Raw genomic sequence first — 15,662 nt, 5'->3', positions numbered from 1 at the left:
ATAGTGGAACTGCAGTGTAAATGTAAATATTATTTGTTGAACGCATCACTTGTCTACGAATGACATCAACAAAAAACTTGCGTGTATTTTATAGATATATTTTTAGTCCCCACGAGAAAAGGGAACCCGCGACAATAGGAGAACAGGATATTCTTTGATACATTTACGTGGTCTGACAGGTGAAACATGTACCTTTTCAAGTCCGATCGTGGAATCGAACACCGGTCAGCTGTCTAAATTAAAGGCCAGCTTGTTACCAACCCGACCACCCACAAGTTTTCCAGTATTGTTTATGACCAGACAACATCCATATACATAACATCGTGCTGTACGTCCTACAGATAGCTGTCTGATAAGAGGTGTACCGTCTGATGAGAGGTGTACCGTCTGATGTCCCCCCTATGTTTTCATTCTTTGATTAACTCATATTGTCTTAATAGATACTTCCTCCCACTTTACAAACGGGTATCATTACGGCTTCTTATTCTGGATCTAACCCAAATATTTCAAGTCCTAAAGTACCTACAGGGCATATCAGCATCAATTGTAATCTTAAAACTCCATTATTTATTATATTATTGTAAGAAAATATATATGGTGTCTCTAAACATTTTTTTATCTTAATTTGCTTTGGATGTCGGACGATTGTTGCTCTGAATACGTAATTTGCTAAAGCTAAATGACGCTGTGAAGTGGCAGTAACCACTCAACCTACTGTACATGAATCATAGACGGATCAAAGACAGCATTGTCTCAAGTATAATAAATTTGACGTTTATCTACAGAGACGAGCTTTTTTATTGGCAATATTGCCGTAATTTATTGGCGGCAAGTTAAAGTATTTCACAACGAGAAAGAGGCACAGCTGTTTGACTCCAGCTTTATTTGAATAATGAACATTTTGGCAAGTTAAACGCAAATCAGGGAAGAAAGGAAGAGGGTTAATAAAACAAACGTAAATGAGTTAAAGAGGTTGTACAGCAACTTGTTTCTAAGTCAGTCTAGCGATATTTCCTAGGAATCATATCAGAAACAATGAACTGTTATTGAGAACATCTATGACAAACGCAACTTGTATAATGTATTTTATTACATTTTTACCAGTGAAATATCAAAAATTATCCATTCTATAAAGGTGGTATTTTTTACTAGTGAAAAATATCACTTTTGCTGATTTGACGAATCAAATTAATGATTAGAAAATACCAAAATAATTGACCAATCAGAAAGCCCGACATATATGTCAGCACCTGGACAGGGGGAACTACTTTTTTATGGAACTGTAGGCCTAGTTAGCATACGGGGTAGGTTTTTCGTTGATAAAAAATGTAATAAAAAGAATATCTAACGGTGTCTTCAGTAATGCGCACTCGTGAAAAATATCAAAATATTAGCCCCACTCGTGAAATATATTTGGTATTACTGAAGACACCGTTATATATCTTCTATGTCTTTGAATTTGTAATGTGCTGCCCTAAGATGACGTCTGGATCTTATTTATATTGATTATTGTTTACAGTCTGTCGATATACCGATTAGACCACCTGTTTACAGTCTGTCAATATACCGATTAGACCTACAGTTTACAGTCTGTCAATATACCGATTAGACCTACTGTTTACAGTCTGTCGATATACCGATTAGACCTACTGTTTACAGTCTGTCAATATACCGATTAGACCTACAGTTTACAGTCTGTCAATATACCGATTAGACCTACTGTTTACAGCCAGTTCTGTCAATATATCGAATAGACCTACTGTTTACAGTCTGTCAATATACCGATTAGACCTACTGTTTACAGTCAGTTCTGTCAATATACCGATTAGACCTACTGTTTACAGTCAGTTCTGTCAATATACCGATTAGACCTACTGTTTACAGTCAGTTCTGTCAATATACCGATTAGACCTACTGTTTACAGTCTGTCAATATACCGATAAGACCTACTGTTTACAGTCTGTCAATATACCGATTAGACCTACTGTTTACAGTCTGTCGATATACCGATTAGACCTACAGTTTACAGTCAGTTCTGTCAATATACCGATTAGACCTACTGTTTACAGTCAGTTCTGTCAATATACCGATAAGACCTACTGTTCACAGTCTGTCAATATACCGATAAGATTTGTCGGTATTTTAAGTCACCTAATGGAAATGAATCAAATAAATAATAAGAAATGTGTTAACTTGAAAACAAGGTATCCACCAACGAATACTTGCCATCTTGCCTTGTACACAACTTGTTCTTTGATAGTTTCACAGGCGTTATGGCTTTTCTCTTTTGTAGATATTAAATCAATGACCTGTGAGTAGTCATACCTCCCTCATATAAGCGTTGTGCAGGGATTAATATAAAGGTCGACGTTGGTGTCATAAAAAACACATCTCAAACAAAGATTGTCATCCGACTGGATTTCTATTGTACGTTATTGCTAATCAACAGACGAAGGTCCAAGTACTCACGACTGGTAGAGAATGATGTCTTTATCTACTTGGTGTAGGGGCGTAAAGACGCGACCGACAATGTCAAATTCTGGAAAAGGGAGGGGGGGGGGGGGGGGGGGGGGGGGGGGGTGCAAAATTGTCTCCTTATTTCGTAGTTGTCAACATAGAATTTGAAAAATTGCTTTATGTTTATTTAATTCCTATTAATAAAAAATGCAAGTCCGAATGGGGTTTAAAAGTGTTTACCCCTGCAAGTCCGAGAGGGAGAAATATATACGTCTCTGACTGTTTACTACCTGGTTGTAAGCACTTTCTTGTGATTCGCTGGTATGAACGAATCCTTCCAAATTAATTGTCTTACTTGCCCTTCTCTCTCCTAACTACATACAAATCACAGCCAAGTGTCTGTATGTTGAATTGGACTAACCCCCTTGCCTCAATAACGTATGAAAAAAGGTATCCCTGCTCTCAAAATATTTTCAAGGCACACCTTTAAATGCATACAAATATGGCTTTTAATAGAAGCAATCATGACGAATTTTATGTTTACAATGAAAAGAAGGCTTTCAAAAAAGAGTACCGACATGGATAGATATATTGGGTGCAGGTACTTATGCTTGGAGGAGAAACATTTGTTTTCCGTGAATTAACGCGCCACATCTACTTTACCACCTATTTTAATGTCGAGTGTGTGCGGTCCCTTCCAGAAGTGATGTTCTATATGACCCGACATGTTCCTTTCATGTTGTCCACGATAGATGTGTGCTTCAGAAGTAGGTATTATCTAGGGTTGTTAATTATGCTACATAGGTTACTCATTGAGGAAAAAGTCAATGACAACCTGCCAGGTAGTCCTGGTTCATGCCAATCCCCGATAGATCCCGTTTAGTGTATATTAAATTCTTCGTATATATATTTATATTGTTATATATCCGGCGTTTTTCACATACAATAAAATGAAGGGCTGTGGTATCTGGTGTTAATACAGTATTTGTAAACTAATATTTAAGATTGCCTTTTTTCTGAATCGATCACTTGAGTGTCAGCAAGTCATTTTATTTCATAAAAACTAAAGTTCAGAACGAGTCCCAGTTCCGGCGTATGATTAATATATAACTTCCAAATATATGGCACTGAAAGCAAAGCCTCTAATTTCGGAAAATTTATACATAATTAATATGCCATATTTCAACGATATTGATCACTATTTTTGTTCAGTGTTCCTTATGCAATATTGGCAAAAACAGAATATGTTCAACCTTTCTTTGATGCTTCAATTTATCTGATTTGTTTTAACCTGTATTAAGCTTGGATTGGTCTTTCAATATAGTTATTCATCCCATATGTATGTAGAATGACCAGAAAATTAGATATTACATTTCTTAGCTTGTCCAGTAAGCCATAATGACTGTTTTCCTGATTCCAATTAGGGTGAAAAAAATGTTTAAAGATTGTCTTATGTATTTTCTTTTATTTGTGTAAGAACATACACAAATTCATTTCTGTTGCAATTTATCCAGGTTGAAATTTAAATTAACAGGACTTTTTTTTGAATAATTGTATTGTTAAAAAAAATATATTGCAAATAGAAGTTTAAACTCTAACTTTGTTTAGTTCATGAGATCATCAGTTCAATAAAACAGTCGGTAAATTGTTCGCAACCGTTTCTTGATATCAAAATAATAGAATTTAGTATTAGGATATTTCGGCAATTGTGGAGTATGTTAAAAGTGGAATGAATAGCATTTTGATTCATATCGAATCATGCATATTTAAATTAATTCTTCTTTTGGTGTTCTCGTGAGACTCTCAATTATGCTGCATGTAAATGACATGCTTAATTATTTATTAGCTCAAATTGAAACTTGTATTTACAATGTTTAAAATATGAATTCCTGATTCGTTTACACAATTAGTTGCTAATCTGCATTAATTTCCATTTATACTTCCGAGCTCGATTTTTAATAACATTTAATGTCATATGTATATTATTCGAAAACCAGAACGTTTACTTCCTTCAGGTGATCATTTGAACTATACGCACCAATAACATACACGGGGATGACGTATTTAACAGGTATAAATAGGCACTGGAGGTTTGGAACCGAAAGCAATATTGACATTTAAATAATTAAGAATTGTAGTAACTATCACGAATTGATCTCGTTTAGTATACCAATAAATCATAAATCAAACGTTTTAAAAAAGGATTTTACAATCTGTATTTTTGGGATTTAGTGTGATAATACATTAATAGATATACATGTACATACAATTTCAAATACAATATTTGTGACAACCGTTTCGGTTTTATCTTATCATTGTTTTTATTTGGTAACATTTATCAGTATGTTCATTTTAATTGATGAAATAAATTAACAACAAAAATACATTTAAAACTTTTTTTCCCGTCTGTTAAGCTCAATCTTGCCTGAAATGATCCTGAGATGGTCCTGAAATGATCCTGAGGTCCTATCTAAGTGTTTTAATATTTTGTGTCTGTCCGAAATGTAAAAATAACACAGTTTAAAATTCTCCAGCACCGCTAGTGCCATTCAGCTGAATGTGGTGAAGATGTTATTGAAAAGCAGTGTACAAAGTTTTGTTATTTTTCACCTTAGTTGAAATGTTGACACGGCTGTCATTTTGTAATATAATTGCGCAATCATGATTTTCCTGAACAACATCTATTTTAAACTTCTTTTTTTGAAGTTCCACTAGAGAGAATCATTAGTTTTTCCTGACAAAGTGTTGTTATTATTTAGGTAGGTCCAAGATGTGTGTTTTAGAAGTAGGTACTATCTAAGATTGTAAATTATCCTTTTTAAGTGACTCGTCGAGTGGGGAGAGTCAATGACAACCTGCCAGGTAGTCCTGGCCAATCTCCGATAGAGAATGTTATTGTTTCAAATGTGTATCAACCTTTAATATAAAGTAAGCTCTTTATAAGATAGGTCTTTTGTCACGAAGTAATGACCTATCATAAACATAAACAGCTACAATACGTACATGTATCTAGTGAATTACAGAATTTTGAAAATGTTTGGCACTGAAAGCAAAGCCAGTTACTTAAGATAATTTAATACATATGCCATATTTCAATGCAATTATTCTTGGCTAGTATTGACAATATTGATAATTATTTTTGTTCCATCTTAATTATGCAATATTGACAAAAAGCGAATATGTACAATCTTTTTTTGATGCCATAGTTTTTTTCTTTAGTCTGTGTTATAAATGGACTGGTCTTTTAATATAGTTATTCATCCCATATGTAGAATTACCCACAAATTAGATATAACATTTCTTAGCTTGTCCAGTTAGCAGTTATGATTTTTTTCCTGAATCCAATTAGGGTGAAAACATTTTTGAAAGGTTCTTTTCGTTTTTTTTCTATAGCATCATACATAAATCAACTTATGTTGCAATTATATGAAGGTTGAAATGTAAATTGACAGGACTGATTTTGAATTATGTTATTTTTAAAATGATATATTGTAAATAGAAGTATAAACTATATTTCTGTTTAGTTGATGAGAGCATCAATCAATCAAACAGTCGGTTGTTGTCCGCAAACGTTTCTTGTTTCGTTGCTCGTTGAATATGTTAAAAGTGGAATGTATAACGTTTGGCTTCATATCGACCCATGCATACATATTCAAATTACAGCGTTTTACTTCTAATGTCCCTGTAAGACTCTCACTTATGCTGCATGTAAATGAATGCTAAATTATTTATCAGCTAAAATTAAAAATTAAATCCACAATTTTTAAAATATGAAATCCCGTCAAGTATACACAATAAGTTGTAGGATAATTGATCTTCATACATTTCAATTTCTACATCCAAACTCCATTTTAATAACATTTAAGATGTCATATGTATGGTATTCGAACACAAGAACGTTTATTTCCTTCAGGTGATCATTTGAATTATACTTAAAGAAGCGAACTCGATTAGTATACAAATAAATAATAAATCAAACGTTTTCAAACAGGAGTTTACTATTGTTATATATGAGATTTAGTGTGATAATGAATTAATATATATATAGATATATATTTTAATTTTCTGTCGTAGTTGTACCGACAGAAATGTATATAATATATGTACAATTCGTATCCATGCGGTGCAGCAGTATAAGCTGCGGGTATTTCTGGCTAGGCGATTGGGTGCCGTAGATCGTGAGTTCGAGTCCCGGTCAGGGCACGAGTCATAAAGTTGTCTTCCTTCGTCAATTGTGTTACTATGTTATATATCTATTTATTAGCACACTGTATCATATACACTATGTGTTGGTGATCCGAAGATATAGATTTGAATTTCCTGTCGTAGTTGTACAGAGAGAAATATTTATAACATATGTACAATTCGTATCCATGTATGTAAATACATTACGATCCAGGTATTCATATCATCTTATAAATGACTTCCACAATGATCATGTCAGGGTGTCGGGCCGACCATCACTGCGCCATTGAAACGTTCTTTTTTAAGAACGCCGATGTGGTGCAGCGGTATAAGCTGCGGGTATTTCTGGCTAGGCGATTGGGTTCCGTAGATCGTGTGTTCGAGGCCTGGTCAGAGCACGAGTCAAAAAGTTGTCTTCCTTCGTCATTTGTGTTACTATGTTATATATAATCAATTTTAAATACAATACTTTTGATTATCCATTTCGTAGCAATCGCATTATAGCTGTGATATGGTAAGGTTTATAATTTTATTCATTTTAATTAAATAGCATATCATGTTTACATTTTAGCGTTCCCTCATGTCCCGCCAGTGAGATTCTTGCCTGAAGTGATCCTGAGATGGTTCTAACGAAGTGTTGTTTTAAAGATCCAAGATGGCACCCTCAGTTTTAAATACTTCAGTTTCGCTGGTGCCATTGAGCTGAAAATTGTCGAGGATGTTATCGAAAGGAAGCAGACAAGGTGTTGTTATTTTTCGTCTTAGTTGAATTTTGACCCGACAACCACGCCAACTATTTTCTAACATGATCAGTCGGATGACCATTAAGGACCTCTTTTTCGACCATACATACATATACTATAATAGCTAACAATTTCACCGCTGATTTGCTTTGGAAGTCTGCTTCACACCATAGTTGTCAGTGTAAAATGATAAACACAAGGCAGGAAAAACTATGTAAACTCCTATTGATAGAATGTTTATTTAAAGTCACGTTATATTTATCACCGCTGCAACAAGTACAGATCATTTGGGTTCGCAAACGATAAGAAAATAAGCACGTTGACATAGCTTATGGGGAAAATGGATCAATGTTTAGCCAAGTTATGATACATTACGTACGACACGTTCTACGAAATTACAAACCAGACTCTCTTAATACCAAAGTATGTAATTAACACATTTGCATCATTTGAACAGTTTTTAAAATCAGGAATCACAATGAAGAACATGAACCAATGGATATTAGTTTATCATTATGTAATTCAACTTGAAGTAGCTCATTGTGCTTCACATAACGTCGTGTCAGTGTAAGAATATCATTTGATAACAGGCAAGGTTTTATATTCAACTATCATTACGTTTGATGCAATGTCTTTTCCAAACGATAGTACTGTGTCGTTTTCATTATTGTAGATAGTTTTTTTTACGTTTTTTGTTTAGTTTTCCTTTCGTATATTTTTACATAATTATGTTATTTTGTGCACAGTTTCCTTCAGTGATGTAAAATATTTAATTGTCAAAGGACATTTAACCAAATTATTAATTAACGGATCAAGTTACGACAAACGCAGTCTTTGGATGCCGGCTTCTAGATGACGCTTTAATATTCTCTACAGCAGCCCATGCTATTGGTTTCACCTTTGAACACAAATTTAAACAAGCATTGTAACTATGTAAACGCTGTTGATCTTCATCACAAGATTTAAGTAACTATAGATTTATTTAAAAAAAAATAGTCATGAGTGTAACAATCTATGTTTACATTTCGACATGTTTCGTTTGATATATGTCGTCTCGTCTTTTCCACATTTTACTCACTGTTTTTTGCCCCAACGACCTTTATCGTGTTGATGAGCCGTTAAGAATTTTTACCTGAATAACATTAAAGGATCAAACAACCGCATTTCTTTGACACAGTTTGCATGCGAGAAACAATTGTATTTGACTTGTATTGACGGTATGTTAATGTTACCTATATGATATGAACAATGGCAACATACGTTTGAAAGGGTGGTAAGCGTCTGGTGTTGATGCGCTCGCATACCTGTCGTTAAATCAATAAAAAGAAAAACGCATGCTACCTCTGGAACAGTGAACTACAACGAGACGTAGTTTCCATGTCAGTAGTGCCCAATTCACAAGCAATATAGTGGAAGATGGATAACTCCTGTGTCATTCGTTTGTCAACTTTCGTGGTTGTTAGATAGCGATTGTGCTTGTATGGGGATTCATCTTCGTAACAGCCAAGGCAAATGCTATTCCTGTCCTCCAGCGTATTCATGTCTACGAAACAACACACAACGTTGTCCTGCCCCCCCCCCCCCTAAATACGTATTTCTGTCCCTCAAACGTCACAGCGTATTCCTCTCTCCCAAACGACACAGCATATTCCTGTCCCCCAAACAACACAGCGTATTCCTGTCCTCCAAACAACACAGCGTATTCCTGCCCCCCCAAACAACACAGCGTATTCCTGTTCTCCAAACAACACAGCGTTTTCCTGCCCCCCCAAACAACACAGCGTATTCCTATCCTCCAAACAACACAGCGTATTCCTGTCCTCCAAACAACACAGCGATTTCCTCCCCCCCCCCCCCAAACAACACAGCGTATTCCTATCCTCCAAACAACACAGCGATTTCCTCCCCCCCCCCCCCCCCAAACAACACAGCGTATTCCTGTCCTCCAAACAACACAGCGATTTCCTCCCCCCCCCCAAACAACACAGCGTATTCCTATCCTCCAAACAACACAGCGATTTCCTCCCCCCCCCCCAAACAACACAGCATATTTCTGTCCTCCAAACAACACAGCGTATTCCTGTCCCCAATACAACACAGCGTATTCCTGTCTCCCAAACAACACAGCGTATTCCTGTCCTCCAAACAACACAGCGATTTCCTCCCACCCCAAAACAACACAGCGTATTCCTGTCCCCCAAACACACAGCGTATTCCTGTCCCCCAAACACACAGCGTTTTCCTGTCCCCCAATACAACACAGCGTATTCCTGTCCTCCAAACAACACAGCGTATTCCTGTCCTCCAAACAACACAGCATATTCCTGTCCTCCCCCAAACAACACAGCGTATTCCTGTCCTCCAAACAACACAGCGATTTCCTGTCCTCCAAACAACACAGCGTTTTCCTGTCCTCCAACAACATAACCTATTCCTGTCCCCCAATACAACACAGCTTATTCCTGTCCTCCAAACAACACAGCCTATTCATGTCCCAAATACAACACAGCGTTTTCCTGCCCCCCCCCCCCAAACAACACGACGTTTTCCTGTCCTTCAAACAACACAACGTATTCCTGTCCTCCAAATTCAACACAGCGTATTCCTGTCCCCCAAACAACACAGCGTATCCATGTCCCCCTTACAACACAACGTATTCCTGTCCTCCAAACAACACAGCGTATTCCTGTCCTCCAAACAACAGAGCGTATTCCTGTCCCCAATACAACACAGCGTATTCCTGTCCCCAATACAACACAGCGTATTCCTGTCCTCCAAACAACACAGCGTTTTCCTGCCCCCCCCCCACCCCCCCACAAACAACACAGCGTATTCCTGTCCCCCAAACAACACAACGTATCCATGTCTTCCAAACAACACAACGTATTCCTATCCTCCAAACAACACAGCGTTTTCCTGCCCCCCCCCCCCAAACAACACAGCGTATTCCTGTCCCCCAAACAACACAGCGATGTCCTGTCCCCCAAACAACACCGCGTATTCCTGTCCCCCAAACAACACAGCGTATTCCTGTCCCCCAAACACACAGCGTTTTCCTGCCCCCCTCCAAACAACACAGCGTTTCCTTGTCCTCCAAACAACACGATGTTTTCCTGTCCTCCAAACAACACAGCGTATTCCTGTCCTCCAAACAACATAACGTAATCCTGTCCCCCAATACAACACAGCGTATTCCTGTCCTCCAAACAACACAGCGTATTCCTGTCCTCCAAACAACACAGCGTATTCTTGTCCTCCAGACAACACAGCGTATCCATGTCCCCCTTACAACACAACGTATTCCTGTCCTCCAAACAACACAGCGTATTCCTGTCCTCCAAACAACAGAGCGTATTCCTGTCCCCAATACAACACAGCGTATTCCTGTCCCCAATACAACACAGCGTATTCCTGTCCTCCAAACAACACAGCGTTTTCCTGCCCCCCCCCCCACCCCCCCACAAACAACACAGCGTATTCCTGTCCCCCAAACAACACAACGTATCCATGTCTTCCAAACAAGACAACGTATTCCTATCCTCCAAACAACACAGCGTTTTCCTGCCCCCCCCCAAACAACACAGCGTATTCCTATCCTACAAACAACACCGCGTATTCCTGTCCCTCAAACAACACAGCGATGTCCTGTCCCCCAAACAACACAGCGTATTCCTGTCCCCCAAACACACAGCGTTTTCCTGCCCCCCTCCAAACAACACAGCGTTTCCTTGTCCTCCAAACAACACGATGTTTTCCTGTCCTCCAAACAACACAGCGTATTCCTGTCCTCCAAACAACATAACGTAATCCTGTCCCCCAATACAACACAGCGTATTCCTGTCCTCCAAACAACACAGCGTATTCCTGTCCTCCAAACAACACAGCGTATTCTTGTCCTCCAGACAACACAGCGTATTCCTGTCCCCATACAACACAGCGTATTCCTGTCTTAAAGACAACACAGAGTATTCCTGTCCTGCAAACAACACAGCGTTTTCCTGTCCCCCAAACAACACAGCGTATTCCTATCCTCCAAACAACACAGCGTATTCCTGTCCTCCAAACAACAGAGCGTATTCCTGTCCCCCAAACAACACAACGTATCCATGTCTTCCAAACAACACAACGTATTCCTATCCTCCAAACAACACAGCGTTTTCCTGCCCCCCCCCCCCACAAACAACACAGCGTTTTCCTGCCCCCCCCCCCCCCACAAACAACACAGCGTATTCCTGTCCCCCAAACAGCACAGCGATGTCCTGTCCCCCAAACAACACAGCGTTTCCTTGTCCTCCAAACAACACGATGTTTTCCTGTCCTCCAAACAACACAGCGTATTCCTGTCCCCCAAACAACACAACGTATCCATGTCTTCCAAACAACACAACGTATTCCTATCCTACAAACAACACCGCGTATTCCTGTCCCCCAAACAACACAGCGATGTCCTGTCCCCCCAAACAACACAGCGATGTCCTGTCCCCCAAACAACACAGCGTATTCCTGTCCCCCAAACAACACAACGTATTCCTGTCCCCCAAACAACACAGCGTATTCCTGTCCCCCAAACAACACAGCGATGTCCTGTCCCCCAAACAACACAGCGTATTCCTGTCCCCCAAACAACACAACGTATCCATGTCTTCCAAACAACACAACGTATTCCTATCCTACAAACAACACCGCGTATTCCTGTCCCCCAAACAACACAGCGATGTCCTGTCCCCCAAACAACACAGCGATGTCCTGTCCCCCAAACAACACAGCGTATTCCTGTCCCCCAAACAACACAACGTATTCCTGTCCCCCAAACAACACAGCGTATTCCTGTCCCCCAAACAACACAGCGATGTCCTGTCCCCCAAACAACACAGCGTATTCCTGTCCCCCAAACAACACAGCGTATTCCTGTCCCCCAAACAACACAGCGTATTCCTGTCCCCCAAACAACACAACGTATTCCTGTCCCCCAAACAACACAGCGATGTCCTGTCCCCCAAACAACACAGCGTATTCCTGTCCCCCAAACAACACAACGTATTCCTGTCCCCCAAACAACACAGCGTATTCCTGTCCCCCAAACAACACAGCGATGTCCTGTCCCCCAAACAACACAGCGTATTCCTGTCCCCCAAACACACAGCGATGTCCTGTCCCCCAAACAACACAGCGATGTCCTGTCCCCCAAACAACACAGCGATGTCCTGTCCCCCAAACAACACAGCGTATTCCTGTCCCCCAAACAACACAGCGATGTCCTGTCCCCCAAACAACACAACGTATTCCTGTCCCCCAAACAACACAGCGATGTCCTGTCCCCCAAACAACACAGCGTATTCCTGTCCCCCAAACAACACAGCGTATTCCTGTCCCCCAAACAACACAGCGTATTCCTGTCCCCCAAACAACACAGCGATGTCCTGTCCCCCAAACAACACAGCGTATTCCTGTCCCCCAAACAACACAGCGTATTCCTGTCCCCCAAACACACAGCGTTTTCCTGCCCCCCCCCAAACAACACAGCGTTTCCTTGTCCTTCAAACAACACGATGTTTTCCTGTCCTCCAAACAACACAGCGTATTCCTGTCCCCCAAACAACACAACGTATCCATGTCTTCCAAACAACACAACGTATTCCTATCCTCCAAACAACACAGCGTTTTCCTGCCCCCCCCCCCCCCCAAACAACACAGCGTATTCCTGTCCCCCAAACAACACAACGTATCCATGTCTTCCAAACAACACAGCGTATCCCTATCCTCCAAACAACACAGCGTTTTCCTGCCCCCCCCCCCCCCCCAAAAAAAACCAAAGCGTATTCCTGCCCCCCCCCCCCCCCAAACAACACAGCGTATTCCTGTCTTCCAAACAACACAGCGTTTTCCTGCCCCCCCCCCCCCCCCCCAAACAACACAGCGTATTCCTGTCCTCCAAACAACACAGCGTATTCCTGTCCTCCAAACAACACAGCGTATTCCTATCCTCCAGACAACACAGCATATTCCTATCCTTCAAGCAACAAAGCATTTTCCTATCCTCCTAACGACAACGGGTTTTCCAGTCCCGAAAAACAATACAATATCCAATTGTTTATTGGTATCACAATGTCGGCAAAGACATCATATATGAAATCTTGCAACCCCAATAGTTGGCACTACTGACTGCAATATAAAACACAGTGCCGAAAATAAATCAGTATGTACATTATAATAAAAAAAACATTACGCACACTAAATTTGTCGGTATGTATACAGCATAATAAAATATATGATAAACCTATCTAGGATTCGGTTATACATAATAGAAATATTACGATACTTATGCTTATCAGGCTACACAACACCATAAAAAAACAGATATTTATGACAGCCAGTGTACATGACATGATAGAAATATTACAAGGCTTATATGACAATTAGTGTAAAAAATACAACAGAAATATATAGTACTTATGACAATCAGTGTAACCACACACTAGAAATATCACAAAGCTTATATGACAATCAGTGTAAAAAAATACAACAGAAATATTACAATGCTCACTCAATAACGGCCTGTATATAGACAGTAAAACAGAGAAGTAATATATCCTTACTGTTGACAGGACGTTAAAAAATACAAAACATGCTGATTACAATCGGTATAACAGGCAAAAGAAATATAAAGAAACCTAGTAAGATTTGATTTATACAACATGATAGAGATATTATAAACCATCATATAAGTCGATATATACGTCACAATAGAAAGGTTTTAAAGCCACTTAAAAGTCGATATACGTCCCATCATAGAAATATTATAAAACATCATATAAGTCGATATACGTCCCATCATAGAAATATTATAAAACATCATATAAGTCGATATACGTCCCATCATAGAAATATTATAAAACATCATATAAGTCGATATACGTCCCATCATAGAAATATTATAAAGCATCATATAAGTCGATATATACATCCCATCATAGAAATATTATAAAACATATAAGTCGATATACGTCCCATCATAGAAATATTATAAAACATCATATAAGTCGATATACGTCCCATCATAGAAATATTATAAAACATCATATAAGTCGATATACGTCCCATCATAGAAATATTATAAAACATCATATAAGTCGATATATACATCCCATCATAGAAATATTATAAAACATCATATAAGTCGATATACGTCCCATCATAGTAATATTATAAAACATCATATAAGTCGATATACGTCCCATCATAGAAATATTATAAAACATCATATAAGTCGATATACGTCCCATCATAGAAATATTATAAAACATCACATAAGTCGATATATACATCCCATCATAGAAATATTATAAAACATCATATAAGTCGATATACATCCCATCATAGAAATATTATAAAACATCATATAAGTTGATATACGTCCCATCATAGAAATATTATAAAACATCATATAAGTCGATACACGTCCCATCATAGAAATATTATAAAACATCATATAAGTCGATATACATCCCATCATAGAAATATTATAAAACATCATATAAGTCGATACACGTCCCATCATAGAAATATTATAAAACATCATATAAGTCGATATACGTCCCATTATAGTAATATTATAAAACATCATATAAGTCGATATACGTCCCATCATAGAAATATTATAAAACATCATATAAGTCTATATACGTCCCATTATAGTAATATTATAAAACATCATATAAGTCGATATACGTCCCATCATAGTAATATTATAAAACATCATATAAGTCGATACACGTCCCATCATAGAAATATTATAAAACATCATATAAGTCGATATACGTCCCATTATAGTAATATTATAAAACATCATATAAGTCTATATACATCCCATCATAGTAATATTATAAAACATCATATAAGTCGATATACGTCCCATCATAGTAATATTATAAAACATCATATAAGTCGATATACGTCCCATCATAGTAATATTATAAAACATCATATAAGTCGATATACGTCCCATCATAGTAATATTATAAAACATCATATAAGTCGATATACGTCCCATTATAGTAATATTATAAAACATCATATAAGTCGATATACGTCCCATCATAGTAATATTATAAAACATCATATAAGTCGATATACGTCCCATCATAGTAATATTATAAAACATCATATAAGTCTATATACGTCCCATCATAGAAATATTATAAAACATCATATAAGTCGATATACGTCCAATCATAGTAATATTATAAAACATCATATAAGTCGATATACATCCCATCA

At 38.0% G+C, this 15,662-nt stretch overlaps 1 protein-coding gene across 1 annotated transcript; it reads left to right on the top strand.

Moving 5' to 3' along the window:
- The first annotated feature begins 11,639 nt into the window (after positions 1-11,639).
- LOC117317475 (extensin-3-like) lies at positions 11,640-13,805 on the top strand. The gene is made up of 2 exons (XM_033872285.1): positions 11,640-12,853; positions 13,718-13,805. The coding sequence occupies exons 1-2, from the start codon at positions 11,640-11,642 to the stop codon at positions 13,803-13,805; spliced, it is 1,302 nt and encodes a 433-aa protein (XP_033728176.1).
- The last annotated feature ends 1,857 nt before the right edge of the window (positions 13,806-15,662 follow it).

This window comes from Pecten maximus, chromosome 19 (assembly GCF_902652985.1).
Source record: "Pecten maximus chromosome 19, xPecMax1.1, whole genome shotgun sequence".
Lineage (NCBI taxonomy): Eukaryota > Metazoa > Mollusca > Bivalvia > Pectinida > Pectinidae > Pecten > Pecten maximus.
This window is presented reverse-complemented; position numbering and strand designations above follow the sequence as displayed.

Excerpts from the sequence above, each read along its gene's own strand:
- LOC117317475 (XM_033872285.1), top strand. The coding sequence starts at position 11,640 with ATGTCCTGTCCCCCAAACAACACAGCGTTTCCTTGTCCTCCAAACAAC. Across the intron at positions 12,854-13,717 it reads TGTCCCCCAAACAACACAGC|GCTACACAACACCATAAAAA; the intron begins GTATTCCTGTCC and ends TATGCTTATCAG.